A 17481-nucleotide genomic window follows, 5' to 3' on the forward strand; every position below is an offset into this window, starting at 1 on the left:
GGCTACGTGGAATGTAGCGCCAGATTTAACTGCCGTGTTGTGCAAGTACGTACAATATCGTATTATTAATACGATGAGTGCCATGGGAATTATCGATGACGTTGGAATTAATTAAAATATTTAAATCGAATAAATAAATGCATTCGTGACATTTTTAATAATTTTAAAGATATATATACAAATAAATAAATAAAATTTTATATTTTCAATATAAAAATATTTATTATTTTGTAAAATAAATATATTTTTGGAATTTCATTTGTTTAAAAAAAATTCAAATAAAAAAATATAAAGGAATTAACATTTTTTTATGAACTAACTTTGTTAAATATTATCTTGTCACGAAAAATATTCTATATTATTATGAAAAACTATTTTCCAAAATTTTCTATTTTATAAAGCATAGTTAAAACTACAAAAAAGCATGATTAAAAGTTTTATTTGTTGTATATATTATTACAAAATAAAAATATATAATGTAAAAAAATACATTTAATGAAAAATATAGCAAATATATATTCCTAATAGGTATTTCGTGAATTAATGAAGAGTATTCAAGCTGTGGAAGGACGACCACCTTCCCCCACGCCTGCACCTTCGCAACCCTTACGATCTCACTCGCATGACACCAGCGAAAAATGTATTCTTCTCTGACATTGAAGCCAGAAAATCAACGTGCTCGACTTTTGCGACCACATTATCAAAAGAAGTTGCTTCTATCCATACCATGATACAGGGTCGTAGATTTTTTGAGCCAGAAATGGAAAATGCGAAAGATCAACTTTATTGTGAACAATTATTTCCGGTGTCATCTAACGGAATTGTAATATGAAATAAGAATACATGAATTTCTTCGGTTCATCAATTGATAATGCAGTAATTGATAATGAATGCAGTATTGTAATTAGTCAAAACATTGAGATTTTTCAACGAAAACATGAACAGTTTTTTATGAAAAAATTCTAAACGTTTTTATCATTTTTATAAATTTAATAACTATATAATAAGTACAAATTGAAACAAGCAATCAAAAGTTATTTTAAAGTAAGATGATTTTATTATTTTTCAATTAATTTTAATTTTGTATTCTTCGTTATAATTGATCGATTATATTTTGCAAAAAATCTCTCAAAATTCATGAGAGATCAGTATTATGAAAATAAGAACCTTTATCAGTATTATGAAAATAAGAATCTAGTTATGGAAAAAATATTGAATATACATATTTCGCAAATCGAAGAAGCTTCAAATCTCGTCTGTGAATATTATCACAAAACTGCTCATTGTGTAATTTTAACACTGAAAAATAATGCAATCATGTTATACAACTGCTCTTTTGAGAATGATGAAAATATTGCAAATACGTATGTATATACGTAATCGACTGCCGAATCTCTCTATGTGTAATTTAATTTCGACAATTTATTTTATAATTCACTTTGTAAATATATCGTGCAATTTTTATATTTTGTAAAAAATTAGCCATATTTTATATTACAAAAATTAATATATAAATGGATTTATCTCTTTTTTCAAAATCTTTAATTTCTCTAAGGTATTATATCTCAATTTTCATTAGTTAAATATAAATTTTTGAAAAATGTTTAAAAATTATAAAGTAATTAAATTTTTTATTCAAAATACAATATATATATGAGAGATAAATTTATTTATCGATTAAAATCAATCATTTTACATAAATCTCGAAAAATTATATTTTTGAAAAAAATTTAAAAAATCTGTGTACAAATGTGACAAATTTCATTCTATTTTTAATATTGCTTTATCTGTGATATTGTTTTATTATATTTTGTTGCTGTATTATTATATCTTTGAATATACAAAATAATTTTTTTATTTTACTTTTCAATAATGTATTCGGCCTAATAATAATAATATTAATATTAATAATAAAAAAATGATAATAGCAAACAAATAAATGTAATAATAGTATATTATTGAGAGTTACCTCAGATCAAGCAATAGTGTATACAATATACATAATATATATTTTACTATACTGTTAAGGAATTAATCACTAGCCAGTAAGCGTAGCTGTTGATATTGTGAAATACTGTACACCTATACATATGCAGATCTCTAAAAAAATGTATGTTAACCGTTGTTGTCGTTTATACGCATTTTAACGCAAAATATTATTGGCTCAATTAATTAAACGATTAATAAGCGAAAACAGTTCTGAATAATAAAGTTTAACGATCGTTGAACGATCATTAAAATATTTTTTATGTTAATTATTAAAATCAAGAATATTGTGCCAACAATCAATTATTATTTTATTTTCACATCAATTTATTATTTAGTACACGTGTAGACCACGCAGAATAAATATACTAAGTGTTAAATATATTAAATAGAACAACATATAAACTGTACATTACATTACATACAAACATGTGTTCGTTGGAAAAAAAATCTTTGTATCGAAATAGCAAATCTAGACAAGGTACAAAAACTTCGACGTGAATTTGTACAGTCATCGAAAATATATCAAATAAGCGTCATTTTACATACAAAATACCACATAATATTTTGTATGCAGAAGTAACGCAATAAAAAAAAAAAATAATCAAAAATTAAATCAAGTTTTATGAATTTTTTATTTAGCTCATTTCCTTATCACTCATTTCTAATTAAATATTTTCAATTCCTCTTATCTCAAACTATATTTAAAACAAATAATATTTCAAATTAATAAAATAAAACTTCATGACATATACAGAAAAAACAAAAACAAAAGAAAATTTTCGATTAAATATTGCAACGAGAAATAGTACCATAATTCGACCTTCGTCTTCTCAATTTGAAACGAAGCCATGACTAAATTTTACATTTTGTGTCATAGAAATAATAAATTTTCATAAATCTACATAAATACGAGAAATAATGTGGTAGATCAATTTTTCAACAATTTTTTGTCATGGAAATAATTTACGTTTAAAGATTCTCGTAGAAAAGGAGTTTCGAAAAGATGTTTTGGATTTGGAGAGAATCGCAGTTCCTGAAAATGCAGATGATGTTTCTAAAGAATGTGAGGAATCGCAGCAACGTTAATTTTCATGGACAGCGACACGTATTGACGGTTGGAATCGATTTACCGATGTACGAGGTTATTCGCAGCCAATTTGCTTTTCAAAATTTTTATCGTTATTTATACCATCAATAATTATAAAAATATCTGAAATCGTTTTAAAAATTCTTTTCTATGTAATTTTTTTGTTTAATTTTAATAATTTATTTTTGTATAATTTATAATTTATGCCAATTAACGAATAAAATTGAAAAATTAATTATCATTATCATTGATAGAAAAAGAATTATATTTTTGCAAAGATATGAAAAAATAAAATAAATGTTAAGGTGAGTACAACAAGAGGCGTTCCTAGTACAAGCACAGACTTGAAGGAGGCTTTGTGTGAAAAGATTCCTATACATTATGATCTATTGAGAAATTTTCGTCAACAACATGGATCGTCAGTCATCAGCCAAGTAACCGTAGAAAATATTTATCAAGGATTAAATGGCGTGAATACTATTGTCAGAGAAACTTCTGAGACTGATTCAAAATATGGGGTAAATATTATATATTATTAAATATATACGTAAAAATCAGATATATTCTCAAATATATTTTATCTTTATTTAATGTAATTTTAATAAATTTTTCGATACCGTATAAAAATCTGGAATTTTTAATAATATATTTCACTTTTAAGAACGGATTGAAAATAAATAATTTTTGATTCTTGTATATAGATTAAATATAGAGGACTAACTATACCAGAAGTTATTACACTCTTACCTCGAGAAGGAAAGTCACCAAGTGCGGAAGCTGTGTTCTGGTTACTGTTAACTGGTGATGTTCCAACAAAAGAACAAACAGCATCGTTGATCGCTGATTGGTCGATACGCCGCCAGAAAAAGAAAAATTGGTGGTCAGGACCAGGTGGCGGAATTGTAGGTTCCGTTCTTCAAAATCTACCAAAAACAACGACGCCTCTTGGAAAACTATCGATAGCACTCACCGTTTTTGAGTCTGGCAAATACATACAAGAAGCTTTAAAAAATGGCGCTTTAAGCTATACTCATTGGGAAGTGAGTTCTTAAACTGAAATTTAATAAATTAATAAATAATAAAATTATGAAATTTTTATTATATTCTGATTATTAAAAATAGACAATTGCATAATTTTAAACAAGGATGAATAATTAATTTTGTAAAAAATATTTATTTTATATTTTATATTTATTTATTTGATAAGTAGAAAAAATAAAATAAGAAATCAAATTAAAATAATTAATTAAAATGGAAATTGGAATTTTTTTTTATTTTTAAAGTACACATATGAAGATAGTATGGAGCTATTAGCAACGCTACCAGCAATAGTCGGTTTAATTGCTAAAGGAGAATTAAAGAACTTGAAAGAAGATACTGGTGATTGGGTACAATTTCTATCAGAATGTTTATATAATACATTTGATATTTCGGAATATCAAAGAAATTCATTGGTAGATTTTCTTCGACTATATATTGTTTTGAACGCGTAAGTAAATTATCTTGCATAAAAAAAATTTTTTAATTTTTTAATAAATCAAAACTTTTTCCTTTTCAAATATTCAATTATATATTTAAAAAATTTATATCATAAGATATTGTTATAGAGACGAAAATGGTGGAGTTCCTAGTGTTCATATTACAGAAATACTTGGAGCTTCTCAATTGTATGTCAATCAAGCTCTTGCAGCAGGAGCCTTAGCATATACTGATGAACCTAAGAGTGGCACAATGTCAGAAGTAAATAAAATATTTTTTTATAATTTCAAATATTATTAAATAACTTTTTACAATATATTAATGAAATAGTATATGGAATTCCATTCAAAAATACAACGACTTTTTGGCCATGAATCGAAAGAAGAAAAATTAAGAAATTATATAGCTACTTTGATTAAAAGGGAAAAATTAGCTGGTTATCAAGAAACAAAATTTTGTGACCCAAAATACACCGCATTGATAAATTATACGAGAGAACATTTGCCAAATGATCCCAATGTAAAGGTATTTATATATATCTTTATTATATTTTTATATATATTTTTTTTTTAATTTATATATTATATAATGTTTTTAATTTATGTATTATATATATATTTTTTTAGTTAAAAAATATATAAATTATTATTTTCAAAAATTATATAATTAACTACAATCTTAATGAATTGTTAAATTAAACAATCATGTATAAAAGATAATACTTTTTTCAATAAACAAATTATTTGTTATTTTAGTTATCACAAACTCTCACTCAAATACTTACTATGATAATGAAAACAGCAAAAGGAAAAGATATTTATCCTGAACAAAATGCAATTGCTGCACCTATTTTTCAGGTATTTTATAATTTTTATTTTATATCATAATTGTAATTGATTTTATACATTTATTATATATTATTATATATTTTTGAATAGTTTTATGGATTAAAAGATATGAAATTCAATCAAGTATTATTGTGTATGTCGCGAGCGTTGGGTGCAATTGCATCGATCATTTGGACAAAAGCAGTTAATGCTCCGGTCGAGCATCCGGCATCTAAGTGTACTCATACTTATTCAAATTCTATTCATGGGATACGAGGAAAACATAAACGAGGAAATCCTGTAAAGAGTACTCGAAAATAAATTTTATTGAATTCTATATTAAATCAATAATATTGTCAAGTATAGTATTATATATAATTTTGTGATATATTTTAATAATGTAAATTTTTTTTACTAAATTTTAATGAAATAAATAAAATATATTAATTTTAAAAATTAATACTACATATTGGTTATTTTTTCGTTTTAATTATTTATTCGTTTTAAATATCTATTTCAAATCTGAAAAAATTTTTATTTAATCATGTATTTATGTTTGAATTTTATTTTAATTTACAAAATTATCTGTTTATTATATTTTATATAGTAAAAAAATTTATAAATTATAATTTTAAACTTGACGCTTTGTTTTAAAGCTCTGTTGGTATGTTAGTTACGAATGTTTCTAAAGAAAATGGCGTAATTGAATATCTACATATATCAAAAATTATGAAAACTTTCGAAGTTTTCAATGAAAATACAATATTGTAAAAAGTAAAAAAGTTAATATTTCATAACAAGTTTTAATACCTAAATAAATATTAATTTGTGAAATGAATTTGATACAAAATTCTAGTATGACAGTTCCTTTCTGTGGTTATATGTTCTAATATTCAATCTTCAGTAACGAAAATGCCACTTCTTTTCATCTACCATTTGTCACATATTGTATTAATATTAATCACATAGTTATATAAAAAAATACTCATGATTTATCTTGACATTAATTGATGTTTTTTGTGACAAACACAAGAATTAATTTTATACCGTACGTATATTTCGTGATAGATATTAATATCAATTTTTGTGTTTATCTTAATCTTAATATAAAGTATTTCAATTTTAGTATTAAATATGGAACATTCTAGAATATTTTCAAATAATATAGCTTCTACTATAGAAGAAATTAGGCCTTTTTTAGAACGTGTATGTATTAAAAAAATATATTTTTTTAATATTTTATAAATTTTTATTCTAATATAATAATAATATGTTTATTTTTATTTATATTTGTAGCAACCTGGCATTTCATTAAGTACATTATTAAATATTCAAAGAATTCAAACTTCTATAGACACTGTATCTCCTACATCTGATAATTACATCATTGATGTTGAAGATCAATCAATAAATAGTACAAATTTGCAAGATGTTTCAGTTCACGACAATCATCATCAAACAACTGCAACAGACAATTTTTTAAATAATATTCGTGAGGCTGCAAATGAGGTTGTGAGTGAAAGCCAAAACAATAATAGTAATGTTATTAATCATAACAATAATAATGATATAGAAGAAAATTCAACAGAATCAGTACGAATTAGTCCACAAACACGTGCATTGTATCAAGGACTTAGAAAATATATTCTTTTTGTTTGCATTCTTCTTATCAAAGGCCTCTATGATTACAGGACTAGTATATTAAATTTTATAGTATTAGTTGTTACATTTAATTATACTAACAACGTTGTAAAACGTGAAATTGCAAAACAAAATAATAAAAGTTGGCTATCACTTTTAATTATTACATGTTATATTATTGGATGCATAGTTTTTATTTATTTTGAATATGATACACGTATATTTTCTCCATATTCACAACCTCTTACCATTTGGGAACTATTGTGGTCAGTTTTGATAACAGATTTTGTTTTAAAATTGATTACCATTATTCTTAAAGTTTTTTTAACATGTTTACCTTCAAAACTTTTGGCTCTTCGAAAAAGGGTGAGTTCTATTATACAATTGTTTAATAATATTAATTAATTAAAAAATTAAATGACAATTTTGTTTTAGGGTAAATATTTTCTTGTGGTAGAAGCAACATCTCAACTTTATCGATGTGTTGCACCTGTTCAACCATGGTTATATTATTTTTTTGAAAGTTATCAAGGTACAGAAAAAATATTTGGGGTATTACTTTCTCTATTGTATACAGTGAGCAAAGGAACTGATATACTATCCCGTCTAAAATTATTTCAAACTGCTATTTGGAAATTACTTCAAAATGTGGTATGTTTTACAATTTTTTAAAAATAAAAGAAATTTATAAAACTATTAATAATTAATTTTATTACAGAATTTAGGTGTATCGCCATCAAAAGAGCAATTAGTAGCTTCAGGTGGAATTTGCGCAATTTGTCATGATCAATATTCGATGCCTGTGAGATTACATTGCAAACATATTTTTTGCGAAACATGTGTTTTAACGTGGTTGAATCGAGAATGTTCATGCCCATTATGTCGAGCAGCAATCACCGACGATCCTATTTACCGAGATGGCCATACAAGTCACTTTATTCAGTTATATTGACTTTCATATATAATATATGAAATTGTATTTTTTCACTCCTAATTGTACTTGTAAGAATTTGTATTAAGCTTTTCATTTACATAAAGCAAACATTTTTTAAAAATTTTATAACAATGTTATCTTTATATGAATCATTTATCAGTTATTTTGATATCTGTAATAAAAATAATCTTCATATATTGATTACTTTAAAAAAATTATCGAGATTATATATAAATTTAACAAATGTAATATAACTTGTATATAAGAAATGATAGAGTTATTCTTTTTCTCAAATACGAGAATAAATTTTATATTTTAAAATGATTTACCAATTGTCAATTAACTGTTTATTTACGAAAATAATGTAACTGGCTTATTGAAATTGAATAGTTACAAATTTTCTTTATAAGTATTACTACATTACGTTTAGTGTTTTTATGATGTATTCAAAAGTGTGGTTTTTTTACTTCATACATGACAATGAACACAAATAGTCATAATATGAAAAAAATATGACTATATGTCTTAGAATCTAAATTACGTTCGTTGTTGATTATAATTCAACATTTGGTCATTAACGTTCTAGATTAAACGTTACGTGCATGTAATATAATTAAAATCACACTGTAGACAAGTTTCATTAATGTACAACATATAAGTATTTTCTCTGAGACATTATAAAACATATTGTCATACAGGACTTTAACACTGACAATAAAGTAATTATTATATAAGGGTATTTTTTTAGCATACATAGAAAAATAGTTCATAAAACATTGGCTTTCAAGCGTGCTTGGAAGTATTCTCCATCCCCTTTAGTTGCTTGTTTATTTATCTCTTTATGACGTTCCCTACTCACTATCTCTTCTATGACCTCTCCATCACCTTTAATTAACCTATAAAAATGTTAAAATAAATATAAATTGTGTATGTACACATTACAAGTAATAAATTTATATTTTTTATATAGAAATACCTGTATCTCCCTGTTTCTTCATCATAAACTTTACGTATTACATTTTGCTTTTTTTCCCATTCCTCTTTTGTCATAGGTGCCATAGCCTTTGACTTTTCTGATACTTCTTGAGAAACATCTTTAGAAATACTTTCTTTGGATTTATCAGTATTTCGTAATTTTTTCTTAGACTTCTTCAATTTTTTCTTTAATTTTTTCTTCATTCTTTTCTTCTTCCTACGTTTTTTCATAGCTTTTTTTAATTTTTTAGCTTTTCTTCTTGCTTTTTTACGTTTTTTTTCATCTTCAGAAGTATCTGAACTGCTACTACTACAACTACTGCTAGTACTGCTACTGCTAGAACTACTGCTACTACTGTCACTACTAGTGCTGCTAACACTTGAGGTACTTGAAGAAGACAATGATCTTTTTCTTTTTAACTTTTTACGTGCAATATGATCAGTCTTTTCTTGGGTGTCCTCATTTTTTTTCTTTTCTTTTCCTTTCATATGTATGTCATCTATATCTTTTCTTTTTTCTGCTTTGTCAGCACTAGTTTGTTTTACATATCTTTCTTTTGAATTACTTTCTCTTGACTGCTCACTAGAATCTTTTAAGTTTCTTTGATGATCATGATCCAAAGTGCTCCTACTTCTAGATCTATCGTAAGGTGGTCTTCTACTATTATGATTTAAGAATCTATTACCTCTTCTTTCACTATTATACCTATTATATTGTGAATTGTTGTGTCTATTTCTATCATAAAATCCAGAATGTTTATAAGGTCGATAACCAAAGTTACGTTTACGATTATCCAAATATCCACTTCGTCCTTTGTAATATCCTCTACCTTCTCTTGGATTTGGTCGATATGGTCTAACACCATTCTCAAATCTTTTATCCCACTTGTCATTTCTTCTATCTCTATCATTTTGATGCTTAGTCTCACGGCTAGAGATACTTGAGGAACTGGAGCTACTAGAGCTACTTCTGTGCTTTGACTTTTTTCTTTTATCCTTACTACATGTATTACGCCTTTTTTTCTTTGAATCAGAATCATCACTTTGTGAAGTCACTGATTGCTTTCTTTCTCTTTCCTCTTTCGATTTAACGCATTGGTCTAATCGTAAATCACTTTTTTCTTTATTACTCATTGTAGTGTTTAACTAATATTCTAAATTAATTAAACCTGTATTAGACTTAAATATTATGTCTTTTTTACATTTATTTACCGTTCAATCGCATCGATGATTAACCTTCTACATTTTAATCGAAAGTTTTTCACTAAAAAATATTCTGATACGGAATGATAGATAAGACTTACGTATAAATGAATACGTTAACATTAAAATACCACAAAATAGTTTTTAAATGCATACGAACTATCAATATTCTAGTGCATCCCGCGAGCACGTAACTAACCTCGATTTAACAAATTACAACAGTCCTCTTCATCGATTTCCATTTCAAAAATTTGTCGAGACTTAAGGCAATTTTTCATGATAATATAACTGTGCAATATTTAGGGTTTTTTTATTAGCATTGAACTGTTGGTAATAATTGACTAGAAAATCCGCTTGGTATATAAAAATTAAATTAATTTTAATTTTTAATTTCTTATCTATAATAATCCTTTTTTTTTATTAACATTTATTCTTTAAAAATTCTTATTTTTTTAAAATTAATAATTATAATTATTTTTTTTAAAAAAGAATAAATATTTTAATTTTTCATTATTATATTTTAAATTATATACAAATTGCATTCTACTTTCATATAGGCAATAAATATTCAATTGTTTTATTATTTCTTATCTTTTAATTAACAAAATTTTTGTTTACAAATTTTCATCAATATGATATTTATACATATATATTAAAATAAGAACACATTTATTTCTACTTTTTAAATTTTCTAGTATTATTTATAAAACTTAAATAATGAAACGACTAGGAGATAAATGTTATTGCAAAGACAAGGTAAATTGTTAACCTATTTTGAATAAGAAATTTTGCTATTATCTATTTTTTAAATAAATAAAGAAATATATCTTTTAAATCATTATTAATAATAAAATTACGTATGAAAGAAATTTAAACTAAATAAAATATCTTAAATCATTTTTATTATTAATGTTAGATGTCTTATTGATATCTAATATTGATGACATCATTCTTATAATATTATTATATTTTTTCTTAAAATGTATATTTCTATTAAAAAAAAAATTCTCATACAAGTAATAAATATATATATATAATATAAATATAAAATGATTAATTTTATTATTATTATGTTGAAAAAATATTTATTTATGTTAAATTATCTAAACATAAAAAGAAATCAATAATTTAAAAACATAATTGCAATTACGACATAATATTTAATATCATCTTTGGACTTTGTTGCCTCTATATCAGTGTCTGATAATAATTATTACACTTTGGAAGTGTAAGATCCATATTAAACAAGTGTTATTTGCTATGAAATTATTAAGACCAGAATGTCGAGTGATTGATGCACGAAATTAAATATAACTCATTCGAATGCCACTACGGTTACTGACCTTTCTAATTTTACTTTATAGCCTTGAAACTGATATATATTTCGTCTTTTTTCTTTTCTTTTTTTTTTTTTTTTCTATATAAATCATTAAATTAATATTATTTAATTAACAAATCGAACGATATATTTATTAAAAAAACAAATTTCAAATATTTGGCTTGCATAATAACCACATTGAAAATAATTTTTTAGTATCTTTTTTAGATTTCTTAAAAATCTAAGAGATTAAGAATTCAAATCAATCATAAAATCAATTTTAATTCAACTTGACTATTCTTCTATCACATTCTATCATTTTTCCATCAAATTTCATCGAATATTTTATATCTAAAGAATATTTATCAATCAGATATCATCGCCCATCACCAAATATACGGAACTAGAGCCAGCACTTTGTCAGGAGTTAAAAAAAATTGTGGAGGCCGTCATAGTTCCAGGAAAAGGATTACTAGCTTGTGATGAGTCTCCTGCATCTTTACAAAAGCGATTCGATGAGCTCGGTGTGGAAAATACCGAAACTAATCGGCGCAATTATCGACAAATGTTATTTTCAGCTGATAAGGTCATTATACTATAATTTGCAACTTTTATTTATCTGAAATTATTATAGACGATATACCGCGAATTATAGCACTGATGAAACGAAAAAGGCCAACGCTTCTTAAGAAACTATCATTAATCTTCTTAAGAATCTTCAATGACTTGGATGAGTTGAAATCACGAATCATTGTCACAAACTGAAACTCTGACGCGCTCGTATTTGCATTTTTCTCATCGCAGTCTGAATTTTCAAAATGCATAAGTGGTGTTATTCTGCATCATGAGACAATTTATGAAAAAACGGCTGATGGCATCGACATGATCGAACTGTTACGTCAAAGGAATGTCATGCCCGGTATTAAGGTCGACAAGGGATTGGTCCCTCTTTTTGGCGCGAAAACCGAAAATACTACGGAAGGTCTGGACAATTTGCAAGAAAGATGTATTCAATATAAGAGAGACGGCTGCCATTTTGCCAAATGGAGATGCACATTCAGCATCACGGAGACCACGCCGTCTCAGTTGGCCATGGTTACGAATGCGGATGTCCTCGCAAGGTTTATAATTCATTATCATTATATTCAGAGAAAAAAATAGACAAATTTCAAGAATGCAAATTATTTTTTTCTTCTATAATCTCTTCTGAAGAAAATTTATAAAAAGTTGTTGAAATTGCAAGTTTCAAGAAGCATACTTTCTTTTTTTTTTAAAATGAATATTTAAGAAACTGATATTTAAGAAACATAAATTGCAATTATATTTTTTAAATTAGAAGGGATAAATTAAAGTACAAGAATATAAAAATATTATGTAGTTCTTTAATTTACGTTCTCTCTAACCTAATCTAATCTAAAATTATGAACGTTACATAGATCATACATAAGGTCAATATAATTTGCATCGGTTATATTAAAGAGATTAAAAGATAGAGAGCTTTAAAAATAGTATCAATTTTTATTTCTATTATTATTTTATTATTATTTCTATTATTACTTTTTTTAGTATAGTTCATGTTCTGTACATTTTTGCAATATAAAGTGTATTCAAAAAGCTGATTTAAAAACAATATCAATGATTATATTGTCAAACGAAAAATTTCCATCGTGTACTTTGAGCTGTTTATTGCTTACATGTAAAAAAAAAATATAAAATTTTATCATGTCACTGATAAAACTTTATAATTGTCAATTTTTAAATGATTCAATATAATCAAACTATTATACATAAATTACCCATTTATCCGTAACTCGATATATTTTTATTATATAATTTTGCAAACATGTTTTGTACACTCGAATTTATTTCAACAGGATAAATTTTAATTGCGTAATATGTAAAACTTTTACATTTGCTACAATAATATAATTGAACAATTAATTTTTATATAGATACGCCACTATATGTCAGAGTGCACGAATAGTACCCATAATAGAACCAGAAATATTAAGCCCCGGTGAACATGGAATAAATAAAGCGTTAGAAGTTCATGAAGAAGTATTATCTATCGTAATGCGTGCTTTACAACAACATCGAGTTTACCTCGAAGGTATGATATTGAAATCAGCAATGGTTTTGCCAGGAAAGAAAGAAGAAATTAATTGTACGCCACAGGTATAATGATTTAAATTTTATTCAAACAATTTCGTTTTTTTTTTCTTTTTTTCACTAAATTTCATAATTTAAGATCTTATTTTGTGAAATAATTAAATTATTAATTTAATTCGATATTATGTCTCAGTAAAAAAGAAGATTTTTATAAAATATATAATATCTTTTCATCACAATTAAATTATTAAAAATTTATAGCTTGTGGCTGAACATACAGTATTAGCTTTGCAAAGAACAGTACCACCAGCAGTGCCAGCAGTCATATTTCTAAGTGGTGGTCAAACGGATGAAGATTCTATAATAAATTTAAATGCTATTGCAAATTACGAAGGGAAAAAACCTTGGCAATTGACGTATTGTTATGGACGTGCCTTACAAGTACATTATATTCTAATTCATCGTCAAATTATAAATGTTATTTTAATTTAATGCACGTATAAAAATACAAAATTTATTTTAATTTTGTTTGTTTCAAAGAACGAAGTAATGAAGATTTGGAAAGGAAATGCTACAAAGGTAGCTGAAGCTCAAACCTTGCTTTTGAAAAAAATACAACTTGCCTCCCAAGCTTCATTAGGACAATTAGAAATTGATAACAGCGTATGCACTAAGTAATCTTTGATTATTAACCATCTTACAAATACTCGATTAAAAGACAAGATATATCTGTATAAATGAATATTGTAATCTGTATAACGAATGTTATGTAATACTCCAATTTTCAATTGCATTATGCAATTCAACGATATCAAATACATACGATTGTCTATTGATTCTCTCGAATATCTTCGATACAATCGATTTCAACAAATTCATCAAGATCATTACCAAGTCATGATGAGATGACATCTTACATTATTATCAATGAATTTTATCACGTAAACGATAAAGAATATTTCAACGAATATTTTATCACAAGAATACGTCAACCTTTATAATGAAATGATGGTATGAGTAAATTCGACGAATGTCATACAAGGTGCCCTTGATTGACCTCTAAAGCAGGGATTCTCAATTGAAGGCTTCTGCGATAATACGTGAGAGTTAGGTCGTACGTTACTCGAAAATTTACCTCACTAGTGGTCGATACAGCGTCATTTCCATGGATCCCCACCAACCACGTTCTCTTATTCTTGTAAGCATAATAGACCGGATCATCAACACGTGTGTTCGACACTGTCGTAACTATAGAGCATTTATTCAATGCGACTTGATAAATTTATATTTGATTTATTATTTTGATTAAAAAAATATATAATGTAATATAAAAAATAAATATAAATATATTATACAAGGATATATAATATTTTAATTTATTTATTGAATGAATATTATGCGCATATATGCTTTAATTGAAATATTATATAAAATTAATATAAATACAATATTTAATATAAATTTACTTTTGTAATTTGTATTAATTTGTTATTATTGGAAGATATTACAAAATATAATGGAAGTATTTCACTATTTTAAGTTGAAACGTATTATCGTTAGTTGTTTGTAGAAATAATTTAATTTTAGACATCTATTGTATAAGTATTTGTCTAATTTTAAATATTACATGTATTTGTACAATCTATAATAATAATATTCAGACATTTGTCAAAAGAAATAAAAGAAATTTTCTGACATATAAAATACAAATTACATCAAATATAATTTTTCTTGCATATAATACGAAAAATAACATTTATAAAAGAAGTATTTTTTATCAATGAATTATCCGTGAAGTTTAATTCTATATTTACGTTATTTATATCGTTTTATAAAAACGATCATTCAAATGAAAGTTGAGAATCGTTGCAATTATGTGAGAGAGTGCGCTTGCGCCACTTATTCTGTATCAGACTTTGAAACCAATGAATAGCCTAGTCTTACCTCAGTCACTTTCCAACCAGCAAATCGTACGATTTACGTGTACGCGTTTCGAGTTAGAAATCATCTCATCGATATAAGGTAAGTTATGTTTATACGTGTTTTTGAATAAATAATTTAAGTTGAAAATTGAAATAAAAAGTACCACGCATTTTTATTGAATTTCATTTATTGTTTCATGCCGGGAAATTGATGTGAAAACTGATGTTTGACCTACAATGGGATTCGACCTTGACTGACATTTGGTCGACACCCAGTGTATCTCAAAATAATATCATTTTATATAATTACAATATTTTATATTTCATATTCAAGTTTCTAAAAAGTTGTATTTCGCTATCATAAATTTATAAACATTCACATATACATCAAGTTTAAGCTATATATATATATTTTCACATTTGATATTTGTATATATATATATACACATATATTGTTTTATAAGTTCAAATGAGATTTATAACTTAAGTTATTATTACATTAAATAATGTTATTTAATGATATAAATGAAAACTATATATTTCTAATTATATTTTTATTATTTTTTATTAAACACTATTTATATAAAAAAACTATTTTAGTTTTAATCTTTAAGTATATTAATCTAATATTATTTAAAACATGAATTATCAGAAATAAATAAATAAATATAGGAAAAAACTATTTTCATTTAATTATAATTGTATTACGTGATTTTTAAGTATAATAAGAATAAATAAGTCTCGTAAAGAATACTTTAAGATACACATATTTTGTATTCGATAACGATAAAAATATATGTATTTTAAAACTTGAAACTTTAACAATATTAAATATACATATAAAAATATTTTATGTAATAGTATTATTAATGAATAATTAAAATTTAAACTTCAATTAAGTTTTTTCATGTTAAATTATCAATATAACCTCTAAACCGATAATATATATCTATCATAAGAATAGAAGTATTTATTTCTTTTCAATTATTGTTATTTTGTTATATAATATAATAAATAGAAAAAATATTGGAATTTAAAAATTCTTTTATTTACATAAAATTCTTCATTATAATTATATTCACATATAATTTATATGTTATATATCTATATAGTTTTTCATAGTTTTAAGTTAGTATATTTATTTGTTCTAAGTCCTTATATTCAAATTACGTCTAACTTTGTATGATAGTTTTTCGATATCTATTTCTGTTATTTCCAATGACAATCTAATTTGGTCGTTTCATTGAATAGAATTAATAATTATGATCAATGATATTCATAGGTTAGATAGAATTAGATTAGTTGTTTACATGCATTGTTTAATTATGATGAAAACTTATGCAATCCGGCAATCTATATTGTATAATTCCTAGAAAGATTTTGATAGATAAAATATGTGAAATAAAAAATTAGTAATAGTGACACGTGAACTGTGCCTCGAAATGCATCTACTGTGCACGTACATGAATACAATAATTATATTATTATACACGTGTCAGTTTTTTTTTACGAGCGTTTCATCATACATTCTTTCGTCCCATAAATACGAATAATGTTTTGGCAAATAACCAATTTGATCGTATGATTTTATACACATGTTTAGCGCTTTTCCGTATCGAGTTTTGTTTATTCGCATATTCAAATCTACTAATTGTAAGATGTTATAAATATTCTTTTTCTGTTGTGAAATATTCGATTGAATTATTATATTAAAAAAAAAAAATAAATTTAATTCTATATATTATATTTTTATAAATATTTTAAGATTGATTATGATTCACATTTGATATTTTTTAAAAAATTGATTAAATAATTTTTCACTATTTACAATTAAATTTTCATATATATTTATGAGAAATATTTTTCTAAAAGTCGATGATAAATTATTATTTGATATTAATATTATTATTATTAAAATAACCTATTGAATTAAAAAATTATCTATTTTATTGAATTTACTAAGTATATATATATATATATATATACTTAGTAAATTC

At 24.7% G+C, this 17481-nt stretch overlaps 6 protein-coding genes across 7 annotated transcripts in view; 5 read left to right on the forward strand and 1 right to left on the reverse strand.

Annotated features, from left to right (window-relative positions):
- The window catches only part of LOC102673444 (ras-like protein family member 10B), a 10683-nt gene extending 9755 nt beyond the window's left edge, over window positions 1–928 (forward strand). The window contains exons 5-6 of one of the 2 annotated variants that reach the window (XM_006610486.2): window positions 1–45; window positions 529–928. The exon at window positions 1–45 is cut by the window's left edge and continues 6 nt beyond it. In XM_006610486.2, coding sequence (XP_006610549.1) covers window positions 1–45; window positions 529–654 — 171 coding nt within the window. In that variant the 3' untranslated portion in view covers window positions 655–928. The remainder of the gene's footprint in view (window positions 46–528) is intronic. The other variant, XM_006610485.2, reaches the window with a different exon arrangement.
- A 2064-nt stretch (window positions 929–2992) lies between these two features.
- Window positions 2993–5726, forward strand: LOC102673317 (probable citrate synthase 2, mitochondrial). Its single transcript, XM_006610484.2, has 8 exons — window positions 2993–3052; window positions 3382–3594; window positions 3778–4116; window positions 4360–4565; window positions 4684–4816; window positions 4886–5080; window positions 5311–5412; window positions 5494–5726. The coding sequence occupies exons 1-8, from the start codon at window positions 2993–2995 to the stop codon at window positions 5701–5703; spliced, it is 1458 nt and encodes a 485-aa protein (XP_006610547.1). The 3' UTR covers window positions 5704–5726.
- Window positions 5727–6032: 306 nt separating this feature from the next.
- LOC102673187 (RING finger and transmembrane domain-containing protein 2) lies at window positions 6033–8584 on the forward strand. The gene is made up of 5 exons (XM_006610483.2): window positions 6033–6430; window positions 6509–6588; window positions 6679–7389; window positions 7459–7674; window positions 7742–8584. Exons 2-5 carry the CDS (start codon window positions 6517–6519, stop codon window positions 7973–7975), a joined length of 1233 nt encoding a protein of 410 aa, XP_006610546.1. The 5' UTR covers window positions 6033–6430; window positions 6509–6516; the 3' UTR covers window positions 7976–8584.
- On the reverse strand, window positions 8282–10387 carry LOC102672880 (ADP-ribosylation factor-like protein 6-interacting protein 4). Its single transcript, XM_006610480.2, has 2 exons — window positions 8934–10387; window positions 8282–8853 (listed from the first exon to the last, which is right to left on the reverse strand). Exons 1-2 carry the CDS (start codon window positions 10064–10066, stop codon window positions 8724–8726), a joined length of 1263 nt encoding a protein of 420 aa, XP_006610543.1. The 5' UTR covers window positions 10067–10387; the 3' UTR covers window positions 8282–8723.
- Window positions 10388–10713: 326 nt separating this feature from the next.
- LOC102675806 (fructose-bisphosphate aldolase-like) lies at window positions 10714–14876 on the forward strand. The gene is made up of 6 exons (XM_006610675.2): window positions 10714–10891; window positions 11827–12039; window positions 12258–12574; window positions 13406–13628; window positions 13824–14003; window positions 14103–14876. Exons 1-6 carry the CDS (start codon window positions 10853–10855, stop codon window positions 14238–14240), a joined length of 1110 nt encoding a protein of 369 aa, XP_006610738.1. The 5' UTR covers window positions 10714–10852; the 3' UTR covers window positions 14241–14876.
- A 568-nt stretch (window positions 14877–15444) lies between these two features.
- LOC102674019 (fructose-bisphosphate aldolase-like) overlaps window positions 15445–17481 on the forward strand; it is a 20730-nt gene continuing 18693 nt past the window's right edge. The window contains exon 1 of the mRNA XM_006610489.2: window positions 15445–15584. The gene's annotated coding sequence lies outside the window, so the exon portion shown is untranslated. The remainder of the gene's footprint in view (window positions 15585–17481) is intronic.

This window comes from Apis dorsata, unplaced genomic scaffold (assembly GCF_000469605.1).
Source record: "Apis dorsata unplaced genomic scaffold, Apis dorsata 1.3 scaffold_74, whole genome shotgun sequence".
Classification (NCBI taxonomy): domain Eukaryota; kingdom Metazoa; phylum Arthropoda; class Insecta; order Hymenoptera; family Apidae; genus Apis; species Apis dorsata.